Consider the following 15,736-nt stretch of genomic DNA (forward strand, 5'->3'; position numbering starts at 1 on the left):
ATGGTCGTGTGAGTCACACGGCCCAGCTACACGCCCGTGTGATTCCGACAGTGTTGAAAATTTTAAATAATTCTGAAAAATTCTCTAAGTTTTCGATTTAGTCCCAACTTGTTTTCAATATGTATTTCGGGTCTTGAGGGCTTGTTTAAGGGACAATATATACGATTTTGATTGGTTTTATTATGAGTATTGATATGTAATGAAAAGTTTGAAATTTCTGTTTGATTGATCCGTAAACCCCGGTAATGCTCTGTAACCCTGTTCCGGCGACGAATACGAGTTAGGGGTGTTATAGAAAGTTAATTGTATTTTTTATAAAAAAATTATATATTAATTATTATTTTTTTAATATTATGCATGTCTGTTTTACGGTTCACATTCGAGGTTTGTGACTGTCCCTCATAACAACATTGTTTTCAAGATCCAAACCTACATTCTCTCTTTGAGAATGCAATATGCTTTACCATTAGACCCAACAACTTGTTGATAATAAAATTTAATAATTCTACCTATCAACTTAAACCATTATTTTTAGAGCAGAACATAAGACATAATATATGAGTCTCCAACATAAGAAAAAAAAAAGCATTAATTTTTCAAGGCACAACAATACTAAACAGTAATAAAGAATTAAAACGTAATTGTAATAATTCACAACAATGGTGCTTAAAAACTTATAACATCACTACCCATGGTGGTTTCTTCTTATTTTTAATCAAACACCATTATCATCTTTTATTTCCATTGGTTGAAAACACTATCAACCATTTATCTATGTGAAGGGTGTTTAAATAGTTGGTTCAGTTAATACCCGAATCGAATTACCATTAACTGAATTACTTAAAATGTAAAAATGTTTAACTATTAATCATATCAAAGTTTTTTAAATACATTAATTGAATCAAAATATTTCGGTTAATTCTATCAGTTAACCGAAATTTATATGTTTTTTTATCTTTTAATTAAAATAAATATAAAACATACGTGCTAATATTCATTTTCTTTTTTTTTAATAGTTCAAAAAATTTGAAAACAACAAATAAGACATTAGAAACACTACATAAATCTTGAAAGTTAACAACCAAACAAAAAGTTAATAATTGTATATAATATATATTATTTATTTTGATTAATTGGTTAATTCGGTTAATTACCCGATTTCGAACTGAATTAACTGATAACCGAAATTCCAAAAAATCATTAACTAACTTTCGATTGAATTAAATTCGGTCACGGACTAATTAACTGAATTAGATCGATTCGGTCGATTAATTCGATATTAACCGAACTATGAACAACCCTAATCTATCTACCTTGATGCAAACATAAATTATATTGATAAAATGTAAAATAAAGAATTTAAAGGAAGAATTATATATTCTATTAACTTTATACTTAATGTATTAAGGTGTTGATATTATGTAAATTAAAATTTAATATTGGATGTATATTTAGAATAATATTATTTTCATAAATATATAATGCCACTTGATGTAGAATTAGAGTTGATAATTCCTTAGGATTTTTTAATCTTGTTTCACAAACCTTAAAATAGGAAGAAAGAGCAAAGACCATTTCTAAAAAAAAAAAAACTTAACAATAAATTTCAACCAAATTTCCTGTGTATAATATGACAACTAATTAACCATTGATGTATGGGCAAATCAAATGACTTACACTGCTAAAGCCCATCTCTCTATTCTTTTTAAGTTGACAGAGGGAAAGTTCCTAAATTACACAGGGACTTGTCGTGTTCCTAATCCATTAACATCTTCAAACAAAAAATGATCAACTTCTTGGGGAGGGTTGTCTAGCGCGCTCAAACCAAGTTCCCTATCCAACGCCAAGGTTGCCATGCTGTCCCCGTGAACATGCGTCACACGAACAACCCAATCTCATTGAAGCATAACCATGATCCAACGTACCACCGCATCATGTGATGAGGCACACGCTTGCTTCCCCAACATATGAACAACATCCAAGCTGTCGGTTTCAATTAAAACCTTCCGTCATAGATTCCCTACAACTTAACATCAATGATTGCATAAGATCCAGAACCCCGTAACCACCTCCCGTTGTAATCTCGTACCACTCCTGCCGGCGCAGCCTGTCCCACATTCGTATTCAAAGCACCATCAGTGTATACTTTGTTCCAGCCATCTAGCGGCCTCTCCCAGCAGATTAATCGACCGACTCGTTGGCTGTTGCTACCTTGCTGTAAATTTAAACCTGCCAAAGCGCGCCTCACTTCCTCCCGCATGCTCATATTCTTTTCCACCACCCCAACGCTGTCAATATAATGTCGATCAAATGTTATGGAAGATGTCGAATTCGTGGCAAGGTAAGTTTGGTTGATGTTAATTCAAGAACACAGAGTAAGTGAGTTCTAGTGTATGGAGATTTCAGAATGGGTTAGCTTGAGTATTCGAGATCCATCTCTGTATTCTTGATAAAAAAAATAGAATATATATACTATATTTAATGTAGTTCATTAAATTGGTGTCAAGTTGATTCCATGTCAACTTAGAAAATTATTTAATTTTTTTAAAAAAAGTAATGAATATTAATTTATTTATATATATAACGTAGTTGATTGAGATAATGTCACTTAAAATCATTTTTTAAGAATGTAAAGGATACTAGATTATGACACACAACTGGGGTGAAAAAGAATTATACAACAAATTAATAAAAAAAATTATTTGAAAATTAAAAGTGGCTTCAATTGAAATGTTAAAATTGAGATAGTAAATGTTATGATGTTTTACGTTCAAATACTATAATTTTTATCATTTGTATGTATTTTTCTAGATTTACTAAAATATGAAAAGATATAAATACTCTCAAAATAATATTTATTACTTTGTACAGGCAATTTATTTTTGGTAGTTTTACAATTGAATTGAGACTCGTTAATGGATGATACAATTAAATTAATATAATGGTGATTTTGTCTTTTATTATTTTATATGAAATTTTATAAATAAAACCACTAAAAATAAAATGTTTAGAGATTGAACCCGAGATTAATAAGGGTTTAAACATAAGTACTTTAGCACTCTATCTATTATTCAATTATTAAATAGCCAATTGAGTCACAATTTAATTGGTATTATTATTGTTATAATAGGTAGAAAAACGTGAGCTCAAGCATGCTTAACTGCATATTATCTTTTGTTTTAAGAGTTAGAGGTCATGGATAGTAATAAAAATTATATAAAAAATATTCAATAAAAATTTGTAAATATATTCTTAATATTAAGTCTTTCTTTATCCAACACACAAGATGGATTTGACATAATTTAATATTAATAACTTAACATTTTTATTTGTATTTAACGAGAAATTATTTTACGGACCCTTCCCACCACGTCATCTATAGTCCCTTTCCAATTATTTAATAACATTTTAGTAATTTTTTTTCATGTCATTGATATATTATTTTGGTATTTTTTTTTACCATGAACTCAAAACCCAATCTTTGAACTTTGAACTCAATGTTTTGGATTCAAGGTTCAAGGTTTGAAACTTGAGATTTAGTGTTTTGGGTTTGAGGTTCAATGTTCAAGGTTTGGTGTTTCAAGCTTAGGGTTCGGGGAACAAGGTTCCGGGTAAAAAAATTATCAAAATTATATATCAATGACATAAAAAAAATTACTGAAATGTCATTAAATAATTGAAAAAAGATCATAAATGATGTAGTGAGAAAGGTCCATAAAATAATTTCTCGTATATAACATTTATATTTGATATAGTTTTAAATGTAAATAAGAAAACATCATCTAAAATATAAATAAATTAGATACACATGTATTTAACATGTATGCATATCCTAAACTCATCAACCGAATTTAAACGGAATGAAGAAAGTCAAATGTTTTATATTCTATAATGAAAAAAAAACACTTAAAATAAAACAGGAATAATCCCAATAATCTATATGTTGTTACTAAATAAGAGAGTTTGTTAAAACCTGCCTATATTTAGTGTTATGAAGAAAAAAAGAAACATAGAACATGTCTGGTCATTCGTTCATACGCATACCTAAATTATCGACAAGTTATTGATTTAGATTAACTAATCATAACTGTGAGATGATGGAGTGCCATTGAATTAACGAAACTTTTGTTTAAATCAGAAATTTTCCATTTCCTAATTATTATTATCTTTTTTTTCTCCACACCACCACCCTAATCACACCTTTGTCAAAAACAGTCAGACGTTTTTGATCAAATATTAACTTTTTTCTTTTTTTATTTTGACTTTAAAATTGATTCCTGTTTCTTGAAAGAAAGAAAAAAAAGGATTTGATCTCCTTTTCATATGTTGCAGGCATCAGGTGATGCAAATTTCTTTCTCTTTGCATCACACACCAAGTTTTGTTCTTCTTTCATCTTTGAAGCTTAAGAGGTTTGTTTAAGTTTTTAGCATCAAAGCCTCGAGGGTGAGACTGGAAGATGTCATCTTCAAACAATAAGATGAAGGGCCTTTTAAAAGGCCTTAGATATATTTCTGAAATTTTTGGTATGTATTTCTCTCTTTTCAAAAAAAAAAAAAAAAGAGGGTTTTCAGATTGGAATGACAAAATGTTTGAACTTTGTGTTTTTGCAGAAAATGAGAAAGAGCCTGAAATGCAGATTGGTTTGCCAACAGATGTAAAGCATGTGGCTCATATAGGATGGGATGGGCCATCATCAGTAAACTCTGCACCCAGCTGGGTAAATTGAAAGAAACTACTTTCGTTACTAGGATAATCAAGTGTTTTTATTTTTTATTTTTTATTTCTTCTTCTTTTATGATTACACAATTAACATTCCCCTAAGTAAAAGAAAGCCATGATTGAATTCTGGCTTTCATTTTACATGCAGATGAATGAGTTTAAATCAGACGGTCGGGATGATGATCCTGCCAAATGTGTCTCTCAAGGTACCATATATCAGTTTCTTCATGGAACGATAGTTCAATCTCTTGGAAATTTTAATAATTTTATTTCATACCAAATGTCAGATGGGATCAACCGAGAAGGTTCCAAGGGTCAAAGTTCATCATCAGTAACAGACATGGCAGAAGTGCCTAAATCATCGAAGCGCAGTTCAACTTCAACCAAGACTAGTAAAGAAGAGTCTACAGTGAAGGAAAAAGGAGATAAACCTTCCAAGGAAAAGCCAGATAAACCTAAGCACTCAAAGAAGAGTTCCAAGAGCTCTTCTTCCAAGGAAGCTTCAGATGGCACCACCAAGCATAAGAAAAAATCAAAGGATCCAAACCCAGCTACTGACTCAAACTCCCAAGACCCCTCTGGCGTCCCTAAGAAAAGTAGTCGACGAAATAAGTCCAAAGAGTCTGTTGATGGATCCTCCAGGCGCTCCAAGACCCGAGACTCCGATATCGGATCCGATGCTGGCTCTATTGCTGGTGGATTAGACCGAGATGAACGACTAAGTAATGCTTCAGCTTTTGAAGGAGGGGATTCTTGAGGGAATATTCTAATGTTGGTGGTACCATTGTTTTTTTGTTGTATACAGTAAACACCTGATAGCTACTAGCTAGACTCTCTTTTGCTTTAGTAGAAACCATATACTTGGTTTTTTTTTCTGGTTTCGTTTCCTTTTTCTCACATCGAGGAAACCTAACCTTGTATGAGTACAAAGCTCCATTGGAATTCATTGTTGAAACTTGGAACTGATTCAGTGGTTCAGCTTTCAATGGATGAAAACTTTCAAAGCACTCATACACTCAGCCTTGTCTAAATCTAACTGTCATGATGAGAAGGGATAGTCAATCAGATCAAACTGATGATCATGGCTATACTATGATTTGATTGATTTTTTTATAGATAATAATGAATGGTTCAAGTTTACATCAGTTGTAATTACGTAACTTGTTGATTGTTGGACAAAAACAGAATGGAGAAGAAAGTAATTACATGTCTTAAACCCATCGTAATACAATCCTATTAGCTTGTTTCTGTAATATCTATCTGTATTTTTTTTTCCATTTGTCAATGATAAACAATCAAACGAAAACCATAAGAAGCCCCTAAAACAACACCTTTGTATGAAAAAGAATATGATAACAGCCCAACATTATATCACACATTGAAGAGGACAACATCGGGAATGTCTGCCTTGCTGCATTCAATACCTCGAGCTGCTGCCAATGCTTTTGCCATGGCTTAATTTCTCGTCAACACACAGTTTTAGATTACCCTTTAACCTTAACTTTTCACCAATCTTATAGTGGTGAATTTAGCAGGGAAAGGAACTCTTCCATTCATATTGTTGCTTTCCAAATTGAGTTCACTTACAAACTCTGAGAACCCAAACCCCTCAGGCACTTTCCTTTGAAGCCTGTTGTTATCAAGTCCTAAATAACACAAGTTCCTCAATGCACCCCCGTGGAAATTGGAATTGCCCCGACCAATCCCATGTTATATATTTTCTCGAGCTCAGAATTAAATTATGATTTTAAGAGATTAAATTAAGGTAACTGACTTATAATTTTATAAATTTTAAAAGATAAAAAATGTAATTTTTTATATTAAGAGTTCAGGGCCCTGTTAGCCCCTATCGCACTCCCTGGATAGAATCGAGGAGAAAGAGTTTTTTTTAGTTAGCTGAAGATCAATAAAAAAACCTAGGGAATAAAATCAATCGTTGGAAATTGATGGGGACGTACTCCAATTTATCTATGAAAGCAACATTATTGAACGACAAGTAACGAGGAACGACTGTTGTTGCATGGAAAGATTGTACTAGTTGAGATATGGCAATCGTCTATTTTACAAAAGATTGTCTTCAGAAATGACAACGTATGGGATGCAATTTGCTCTAAATAATACGAAAACAAAAAAGAATTACCAAAATTTGCCTTTGGCTTTTCTTGCTTAATCCTGTGGTTACTTGCTAGAGCAGAAACGAACTCCCGACTCGAAAACGGTAAGCAAAAGATGCCAAAAATAGGGACAAAGTAGGTGATGAATGGAGAAAATGACAGTATCATAATATAGTTTCAAAGTTTTTGCCAATGTTATAAAATATTCCTCAACCCTCCTTATAACGATTCATTTTGTTTGTTAAAATTTTAAATGTTATAAAAAGATGATTGTTATACACATTTAAAACACCCAAAACAAACATTCAAGATTTAGATTATATTTAGTTTTTTTAATTTTATAATTAAAATACTATAATTTAATAATAATATTAACTAGTGAAATTTATATTACATCTTTAATAAAATTTACAAATGCAATTCTATTTATTAAAGATTATTTTCTTTTAATAAAATGTTATTAAAATATTTTTATATAAGTAAACATTTTATAGAAATAATATCTTCACTATAATTTATTATTTTTATTTCACTTAGAAATAAAATTAGTTTTACTAAAATTTAAAATAAGAGTTTATTATAGAGAAGTTATTTTGTAAAGAGCGTACTTCTTACTTTATATGATTGTCGTTAGAGAGGGTAAAAGTAAAATATAAAAGTCACTTTTACAACAAACTTGACTGTTATATTAAAATGTTATTATAAAGGGTGGTTGTTATATCGTGGGTCGAATGTAGTGTTTTTTGCTATATCTATACTTAAATGACACATTTATGCTACATTGGGTTGAAGTATTATTTTTCACTATGTTTTAGTATATATGTCAATAATAAACTAATTTCAGTGGGTAATATTAAACTTCTATAAGTGACTTATTTTTGGAGTAGAGAAATAAAAATTTACTTATTTTGAATTTGTTTTAATTATTTATTTATTTTATGTCTAAGTGAGACATGTTGTACTCTAAGAAGATTTTACAAATTCGAACCTTCGAAATGATATTATTAAAACAAGTAACCATAAACCCAAATAACAACCATAATCCCGAAGATTGGGTAATTCATTTTACACCCAAAAGTTCATTCCGTAAACACCTACTCTCCCCTTTTTGCTCATCTCTTACCGGGCTTTCTCCCTCACCGGTGACATTGATTCTCGATGCTAAAGCTTTGAGGGACCAACTTGTTCAGGAAATGCTTCAAGCACTGGTATTGCAATGTTTTGTGTGATTTTCCACCTACAGAACGTCTACCGATGAAGGAAGTAGTGGCATTGCTAATGGAGGTTGAGACCCAACCTGAAGAATGGGGAAAAACTTCTCAACCTCTAATAAATAATAAAAGAATTCCAAGAACATCGTAAAAGAAAGACTCGAGATTTGATGAGGATAAAATTATCTCAATTTTAGTTTTATAAATTAATTAATGGAAATCAAAATAAATATTTTTAATTGAAACAAATAAATTCAAAAGAATTTAACAAATTAATAATTCAAAATATTTTACTTAAATTTAATCAAATGTCGAAAAAATATCGTATTTCAAAAAATATCACTCTATTTTTAAAAAAATGGAAAATATTTTAAGGGAATGAGACAGACCGTACCTTTAAAATTTTTACGTGACTTAATTGATAAATAACATCTATATTATCACGTGAAGACAAATGTCAACTTTATATAATAATCATTAAATGAATGCTCAAGGTTGGGTTTTTTTTTGGCCACCCAAGCTTTTATGTGGTTTGAAAAAATCTCCTTCTCTCTTGGCACCTTTGGATGTAAAAACACCTTCGGTGCGTTAGATTTTTAAGCCAAAAATTGGCTCTCACTGAAACCCACTTCAACTGCTTGAGCTTCTTTGGTGGTCGGCCGATGACTGATCGACTAGTCTGTCCCTTCGTCTTAAATAGAACACTTCTCATCGTCAAATGAAGACACTTAACTGTTAGTGCGTACTGTAATTTATGTGGGACTGCCATTGAGGATATTGATTAGGGGTTGTTTTGTGCCTGTCTCGACTTGGACCAGGTTCATCAAACCTGACAAGTTAAATGAGTTTCGAAGTCTAGAACTGAAGTAATGGCTTTGCTTGAACTTTACTAAGCCAGATTTCTTTGCTAAAGATTCTAGAGATTGGGATTTGCTATTCGGAACTGTTTGTTGGGAATTATGGAAGAGAAGAAACAGGGTGTTATTTGATGATAATTTTGTTGAAACAGAGAGTATTATAGATAGATGCCAGCGGTTGCTGGAGGAATTTACTTGTGTGCTACCGCTAGCGTAGCGAAGACCACTGTTGGTACTGGAATAAGGACATGGCGTTCGATTCGTTGGAACCCTCCTCCCACGGGATGGTTAAAGGTGAACTCTATGGTGCACTGAAGGCAGGACAAGGAATTGAGTTTTCTGGTGGGGTGGGGAGATGGATCATCGGGTTTGCAAGAAATATAGACTATTGCACTGTGGGGAGCATTAGATGGTGTTGATCAGGCATGGAAAATGGGCTATCGACAGATTATGTTAGAGCTTGATAGCTCCATTGCTGTCAATGCAATAAATAGCAGGAAAATAGGCAGCTCTGAAATTCGATCATTAGATATATTTAGGAGCTATTGGGAAGAGAATGGGAGGTGGTTACCATCCATACGTAGAGGGAAGGAAATTATGTAGCTGATGGATTAGGTAATGATGCTGTTGATCTACCTCTTGGTCTTCATGTATTCACACTTCTCCAGAGCCGGTCTTAAGGATTGTAATGCGTTACAACATCTTAGAATGATTACTGTGTAAGCTGTTTCTTTTCTCCAATTTCCATTTGAAAGAATTTATGGTAAAGGTACAACTCACTGATGAAGGTGAAGCCCAACCATTAGAAATAGGCCAAGGCCCGCCATGAAATTTTACCAATTTAACACCTAGTTGAATTAATTTTGACAATGTTGACTTCGCTGCAAAAGAAAAAGTCGTAATCGCACTGAAAAGTGAAAATCCCCTAATAAATACCTTTCCTTTTACTTATTTCGGAACTGGTAAGTTTAGGCGGGGGACGAGTAACGGCGTTATTGTTGCATCTCTTTCTTTCTTGTGTTTAGTATTGTGTGTGTCTCCTTGACCAAGACAAGCGTAACGGCGTATCGAACCACGCTTTGGAGTCAACGAGTTCTAAGCTCAGAAACTGACTTTGATTGTGCGAAATCTTCAGTTTCCTTTCTGGAGAAATTTTGAGAAAAAAAATCACTCCAAAAAAGGGGGGACAATATAATTAGTATAAATCGAGAAAACCAAAGCAAAATGAAGATGGCGATGGCTGGTTTGTATAAACGAGTTCTTCCTTCACCTCCAGCCGTCGACTTCGCTTCCTCCGATGGAAAGGTAATCAACGCTTCTCGGTTTTTAGCTTTTTTCTGTTATTTAGGGTTTTTTTTAAATCATCTGCCAGAAAGATTATTGTTCGCATAATTTTTATTTGACTGTAATTTCTAGTTAAAGAATCAGAGGAATTTGTATAATGTATGTTTTATAGATGGGAAGTTTGCTTTAATGATTATATTTTAATGTATTCAGTTGCTTGTAATGTCTTGGAACTGTAGCAACTTTTCATCGAAGCGATTCAAAATGGGACGATGGAAGGATTTTATAAGTTGATATCTTACTTTCAGACACAATCGGAGCCAGCTTACTGTGGATTAGCCAGTCTTTCCATGGTCTTGAATGCCCTTGCTATTGACCCTGGAAGAAAATGGAAGGGTAACTTCTAGAACCGAGTTGACTTCTTTTCCAGCTTGTCTCTGCATTAAATAAATTGTTTTATAGATTATTTCAACCATCAAATTGTTTCTTATCTTCAAGAAGTGGTTGTTTTTGCAATCTAGCGAGGAGGAACGTAGCACTTGTAGTGGAATTATATGAATTTCAAATAGTCTAAATGTAGTTTTGCATATGGCTTTTCTAACTTTGAAAGTGCTTTAATATCTTGTCATCCATGTGTTTGTAACATTTAAATTTTGCCTTCAGTTGGTATTATATAATTTGGTCCTATTCACATCTATAATTTTGCTAATATTTTGATTAGTCTGAACACAGCCACCTGTGATTGAAGTAGCGTTTCTTTGATCTCTCACACAGTAATACTTTGTTATAAATATTTTATCCATGATCTGCTGAATTTGTTTTCTGTCGTCTAAAAGTATACAGTGAGCAGTTATAAGTTTCTTTTGTAGGACCTTGGAGGTGGTTCGATGAATCTATGCTCGACTGTTGTGAGCCTTTGGAAAAGGTTAAAGAGAAAGGGATATCATTTGGGAAACTTGTGTGCCTGGCTCATTGTGCTGGAGCGAAAGTTCAAGCTTTCCGCACTAATCAAAGCTCCTTGGATGACTTCCGTAAATTTGTTGTTAGATGTTCCACTTCTGATGATTGTCATATAATTTCATCATATCATAGGGCAACTTTTAAACAGGTGAGATTCAACTTTAAAGTTTATAGTATGTATATTTTCCTTCTCTTTTGTTTGTTATAATGTTATTTAACAGAATACATATCAGCTCAGGTACTTGCAGCCTGGGTTATAATAATACAAGGTTTCTTTTTCACCGATTTTGCAGTCTATTTTCATTTCATGACTTGTCACAAAGTGCGACATGCAAGCAATGTGAACAGGAAGCATTTTAAAAATGATATGGAGAGACATAAATTTCATCTTTGTCATGAGATTAGCTGTCAATGAAATTTTGTTTGGCAATTTGTACATGATTCTGATTATAATTGTAAATAATTTGAATCTTATCGCATGCATCTTCGGTTAATCAATTATTAGCTAGCAATCCTTAAATATTATTTATTTATCATTTATGTGTTTTAAATCTTCCATTTTGATGTAGTGTACCATGCTTTTGACTATGCTATTCATTGAACTAGTGCCAATTCTAAAATCCAAATTGTGTTGCATCTTTCTACATCTTTTAAGTGGTGAATCCCACTGCCTGTATGTTTTGCAGACAGGGACTGGTCATTTTTCTCCTATTGGTGGTTATCATGCTGGAAGAGACATGGCCCTGATTTTAGATGTTGCTCGGTTTAAGTATCCCCCTCATTGGGTTCCTCTGAGACTGCTTTGGGAAGCCATGGAAAGTGTTGATGAAGCAACGAGGCAATGTAGAGGGTACTTGGTTTTGTCTGCTTTCCAAATTAGTTCTCAAATGTTATCTAAGCAAATTGTTATTAACAAGGAGCATTTTTTTGGTTGGTGTTGGAGGAAGATTGAATATTATTAAGAAATATAATTAAGTCTCATTTAGACATGGGCATGGTTGATCAGCAAATCAAGTAAAATACCAAATCCAGTATATATTGGTGATTTTTTGAAGTGTGGTCAGTTATGGATTTCTGTAAGATACAGAAGTAGTAATATGGTTGAGCTTTCACAGCTTTCTTATATATTCTGAAGAACAGATAAATGAGATGTTGAAAACTGTAGTGCGGTCATTTTTTGTTTTCTATATTAACATTGGGATACAAAGAAGTGGTAATTGCAGATTCTCATCTGTGGTTGATTTATTTTCCAGGTTCTTGCTTATTTCCAGGCCTCATAGAGATCCAGGCTTACTTTACACCCTGGTATTCTTGTTATCTTCACATTAAAAATTTACCTGTGGAGATGTTCTATTATTCCAAATGTTTTCAAATGATTATTCATACTTCCCCTTTCACTAATTTTGTGGTGGTGTGGCTATGAGCTTACTGTTGAATGCTAAAGTCAGCATTATGGTTAGGATGCATCTGATACAACTACAATAACAAGAATTATAATGAAAACCACACAAGGCTTCTTTTTCTCATCAACAAACTAGCATTTGTTTGACCTTTTTATTTGTGTACCATTTTATGTTCTCTCAAAAGTTTAGTCAGGTGTAGTTTCTTGATTTTTGGTTTAGTACAGGTGTTAACTACTTGTTTTCGTTTTTATTTGGTAAAACTGCATCTCTTCTGGACGGCAGATGTGTGTTCTAGGTACAGTTTGTGGGGTAGTGCTGGGGTGACTTTGTCTTGGATTCTTTTATACTGCCTTGTTTTGAAGTATGTCTAGTCTTATATTGTTGCTTTTGGTCATGGCTTGGCTTTGCTCACTATGATTTAATATATTAGAGCTGAAATTTTGAATTTTTTCTACCCCTTTTTTGTGATGGATTGTTTGTCTGTTCTTTACACAGAGCTGTAAGCATGAAAGCTGGGTCAAAGTTGCAAAGTATTTAATGGATGATGTTCCTAATCTTGTAAAGACGGATGATGTGAAAGATGTTCATAAAGTTCTCTCAGTTGTTTTCTCATCACTCCCATCGCATTTTGGAGAGTTCATCAAGTGGATTGCAGAAGTTAGGAGAAGAGAAGATGGTGGTCAAAATCTTAGCCTAGAGGAGAATGGAAGGCTTTCTTTAAAGGTGCTGTAAAACTCCATTTTCCGTTTTTATTTCCTTTTCCTTTTAGTATTTTAGCTGCCAGCTATATTTCTTTATAAAGTTTTACACTACAAGTTGTTTCTGTCCTTCCAGGAAGAGGTGTTGAAACAAGTGCAGGAAACTGGCCTTTTTAAGCACATTGTAGCATTTTTATCGTCACTGACTCTATGCTGCAGAAATGCACCCACTTTAAGTGATGAAAATAACCTGCCTGACATTGCTGCAACAGTTTGTTGCCAAGGTGCAGAACTTTTGTCTGGGTCGTTTGGTTCTTCGGAGAGGTATTGCTGTCAGGAAACATGTATTAGACGCTTGAGGGCTAATGGTGACAAGCCTATTACATTGGTGTCTGGGACAGTGGTAAATGGTAGCTCTGAGCAGGGTGTTGACGTGCTGGTTCCTTCATGCCCAAATAAACTGAACTGTTGTGGCTCTGGCCCAAGTAATTGCAATGGGATTTACCCAGCTGGAAATGATGTTCTCACAGCTCTTTTGCTGGCATTGCCTCCAGAAACATGGCGCGGTATCAAAGATGAGAAGCTTTTGAATGAAATGTATTCTCTTGTCTCAACTGAGAATCTTCCCATTTTGCTCCAGGAAGAGGTAACATCATATCGGTCAATTTTGATTCTTCCTACTGTTTTGACCTTTTGTGGATTAATGCATATTATAAAATACTGAATGTGTATGGTAATGAAACAAAGTTTTGGTTGCTGCTGTCATTGTTTTGAGTTCTGTGTGAGAATATGACTAATTTTGGGAGTATGATATATAACCAAGTGTGAGTTGCCTTTCTCATTCCAAATTTCAGTTTCGTTGAGAAATAGCAGCAATATATGCTAGAGAACAATATCCCAGAACGAGTTCCTTACTATATTATTGTTTTCCTTTATGCTTGAGCAGTGTCTTGCAGCCATTATCTAGCTAACTGATGAAACTATGAATCTATCTTTCAAAGAGTTGTGACTAATAGCATATATTGATATGGCAGGTATTGCACCTACGACGGCAGCTACATATTCTGAAGAAATGCCAGGAGAATAAGGTAGATGAGGATCTAGGTGAACCTTTATGTTAGCATGTTACACCATCTTCCCCTCCCTCGACCTCCTCTTCTCATTATTTTCCAATTGCTTTATATTGTTAACAAAAAAGGGTAAATATTAGAGCACGTTTGGTTCGCTGTATTGGATTAGAGGTGTATTGGATTGGATTAGAGGTGTAATGGAATAGAGGTGTAATAGCAAATCAACTGTTTGGTTGAATGTAATGGAATAGAGGCGTAATAGTAAAACTGTGTTTAGTTGAATGTAATAGAGGTGTAATAGCATAATGGAGAAAACTAAAATGACCAGAATACCCTTAGCATAAATTTGTTTTGGTAAATGATTATTGTTATTGTTATTTAAATTTTAATAAGATTATTTATTATCAAAAATAAATAATTTAATCATATTTAAACATAATTATTATTTAATATATTTTAATTAAAATATATAATTTAATAAAATTCTTAATAATTAGCAGAAATTTGTTTTGGTAAATTATTTTATTTAAATTTTAATAAGATTAATATCAATAATAAATAATTTAATCATATTTAAATATAATTATTATTAAATATATTTTAATTAAAATATATAATTTAATAAAATTCTTAATAATTAATATTCTTATATGAATTTACTCAAACCATAATATATGATACTGTAAAATATAAAATAACATAATTATTATTAAATATAATATAATTAAAATATATAATTTAATAAAATTCTTAATAATTAATATTCTTATATGAATTTACTCAAATCATAATATATGATTATAACTAATATGATTTAATTAAATATATGATTTAATAAAATTTAAAATTATTATAACTAATATGATTATAGTTTATGAATTTGTATAATTTAAAATAATAATTATTACATATAATTTAATAATAATATATAATTTCATAAAATTCTTGATAGTAAAAATTTTCTTATATGAATTTATACAATTTAAAATAATTAATATTAAATATAATTATATAGTGATATATAATTTCATAAAATTCTTAATAATAAAATGTTCTTATATGAATTTACTAAAATCAATATATAACTTGAGAATTATATTATGCATAAACATAATTAACTTATATTAAGAAAAGGTTAGATGAAAATGAAATTGTACATTAAAATCCATATGTTATATAGTTTTACAACATCAAAAAGTTTGAACATTGATATTTAATGGTAAGAAAGAAATCTCCTAACCCATTCCAATCGGGCAATTGAAGGTAAACTAAAGAAAACGATCATTTGAGTTGGATGGTCGGGAATTTTACTCAATGCATCATACCGCTGATCATCGGTTTTCAATCTTGAAATTAGGGTTCATGATCATAATAGTAATAATAACTTGGGTTTTCAACTTTTTGTCCTATTCAAAGATT

General features: G+C 32.1%; 2 protein-coding genes across 3 annotated transcripts; both read left to right on the forward strand.

The window, feature by feature from the left end:
• The first annotated feature begins 4,174 nt into the window (after nucleotides 1-4,174).
• On the forward strand, nucleotides 4,175-5,860 carry LOC107923739 (CRIB domain-containing protein RIC7). Its single transcript, XM_016853906.2, has 4 exons — nucleotides 4,175-4,524; nucleotides 4,612-4,718; nucleotides 4,869-4,926; nucleotides 5,008-5,860. Exons 1-4 carry the CDS (start codon nucleotides 4,458-4,460, stop codon nucleotides 5,475-5,477), a joined length of 702 nt encoding a protein of 233 aa, XP_016709395.2. The 5' UTR covers nucleotides 4,175-4,457; the 3' UTR covers nucleotides 5,478-5,860.
• A 2,772-nt stretch (nucleotides 5,861-8,632) lies between these two features.
• On the forward strand, nucleotides 8,633-14,723 carry LOC107922779 (glutathione gamma-glutamylcysteinyltransferase 1). Of its 2 annotated transcripts, none has more exons than XM_016852947.2 (8): nucleotides 8,633-10,207; nucleotides 10,495-10,582; nucleotides 11,056-11,294; nucleotides 11,833-11,996; nucleotides 12,400-12,451; nucleotides 13,045-13,272; nucleotides 13,384-13,893; nucleotides 14,282-14,720. In XM_016852947.2, the coding sequence occupies exons 1-8, from the start codon at nucleotides 10,127-10,129 to the stop codon at nucleotides 14,366-14,368; spliced, it is 1,449 nt and encodes a 482-aa protein (XP_016708436.1). In that variant the 5' UTR covers nucleotides 8,633-10,126; the 3' UTR covers nucleotides 14,369-14,720. The 2 variants fall into 2 exon arrangements, with proteins under 2 accessions (XP_016708436.1, XP_016708435.1); XM_016852946.2 differs by having other exon boundaries at nucleotides 8,704-10,207; nucleotides 10,426-10,582; nucleotides 14,282-14,723.
• The last annotated feature ends 1,013 nt before the right edge of the window (nucleotides 14,724-15,736 follow it).

Source organism: Gossypium hirsutum, chromosome D11 (assembly GCF_007990345.1).
Source record: "Gossypium hirsutum isolate 1008001.06 chromosome D11, Gossypium_hirsutum_v2.1, whole genome shotgun sequence".
NCBI classification, from domain to species: Eukaryota; Viridiplantae; Streptophyta; class Magnoliopsida; order Malvales; family Malvaceae; genus Gossypium; species Gossypium hirsutum.

What these genes read in the sequence shown, in the direction of transcription:
- LOC107923739 (XM_016853906.2), top strand. Translation starts at nt 4,458, where the DNA reads ATGTCATCTTCAAACAATAAGATGAAGGGCCTTTTAAAAGGCCTTAGA. An exon ending in TAAACTCTGCACCCAGCTGG is followed by an intron (nt 4,719 to 4,868) that starts GTAAATTGAAAG and finishes TTTTACATGCAG; the next exon opens with ATGAATGAGTTTAAATCAGA. An exon ending in TGCCAAATGTGTCTCTCAAG is followed by an intron (nt 4,927 to 5,007) that starts GTACCATATATC and finishes ACCAAATGTCAG; the next exon opens with ATGGGATCAACCGAGAAGGT.
- LOC107922779 (XM_016852946.2), top strand. Translation starts at nt 10,127, where the DNA reads ATGAAGATGGCGATGGCTGGTTTGTATAAACGAGTTCTTCCTTCACCT. An exon ending in TCGCTTCCTCCGATGGAAAG is followed by an intron (nt 10,208 to 10,425) that starts GTAATCAACGCT and finishes TTGGAACTGTAG; the next exon opens with CAACTTTTCATCGAAGCGAT. An exon ending in ATAGGGCAACTTTTAAACAG is followed by an intron (nt 11,295 to 11,832) that starts GTGAGATTCAAC and finishes TATGTTTTGCAG; the next exon opens with ACAGGGACTGGTCATTTTTC.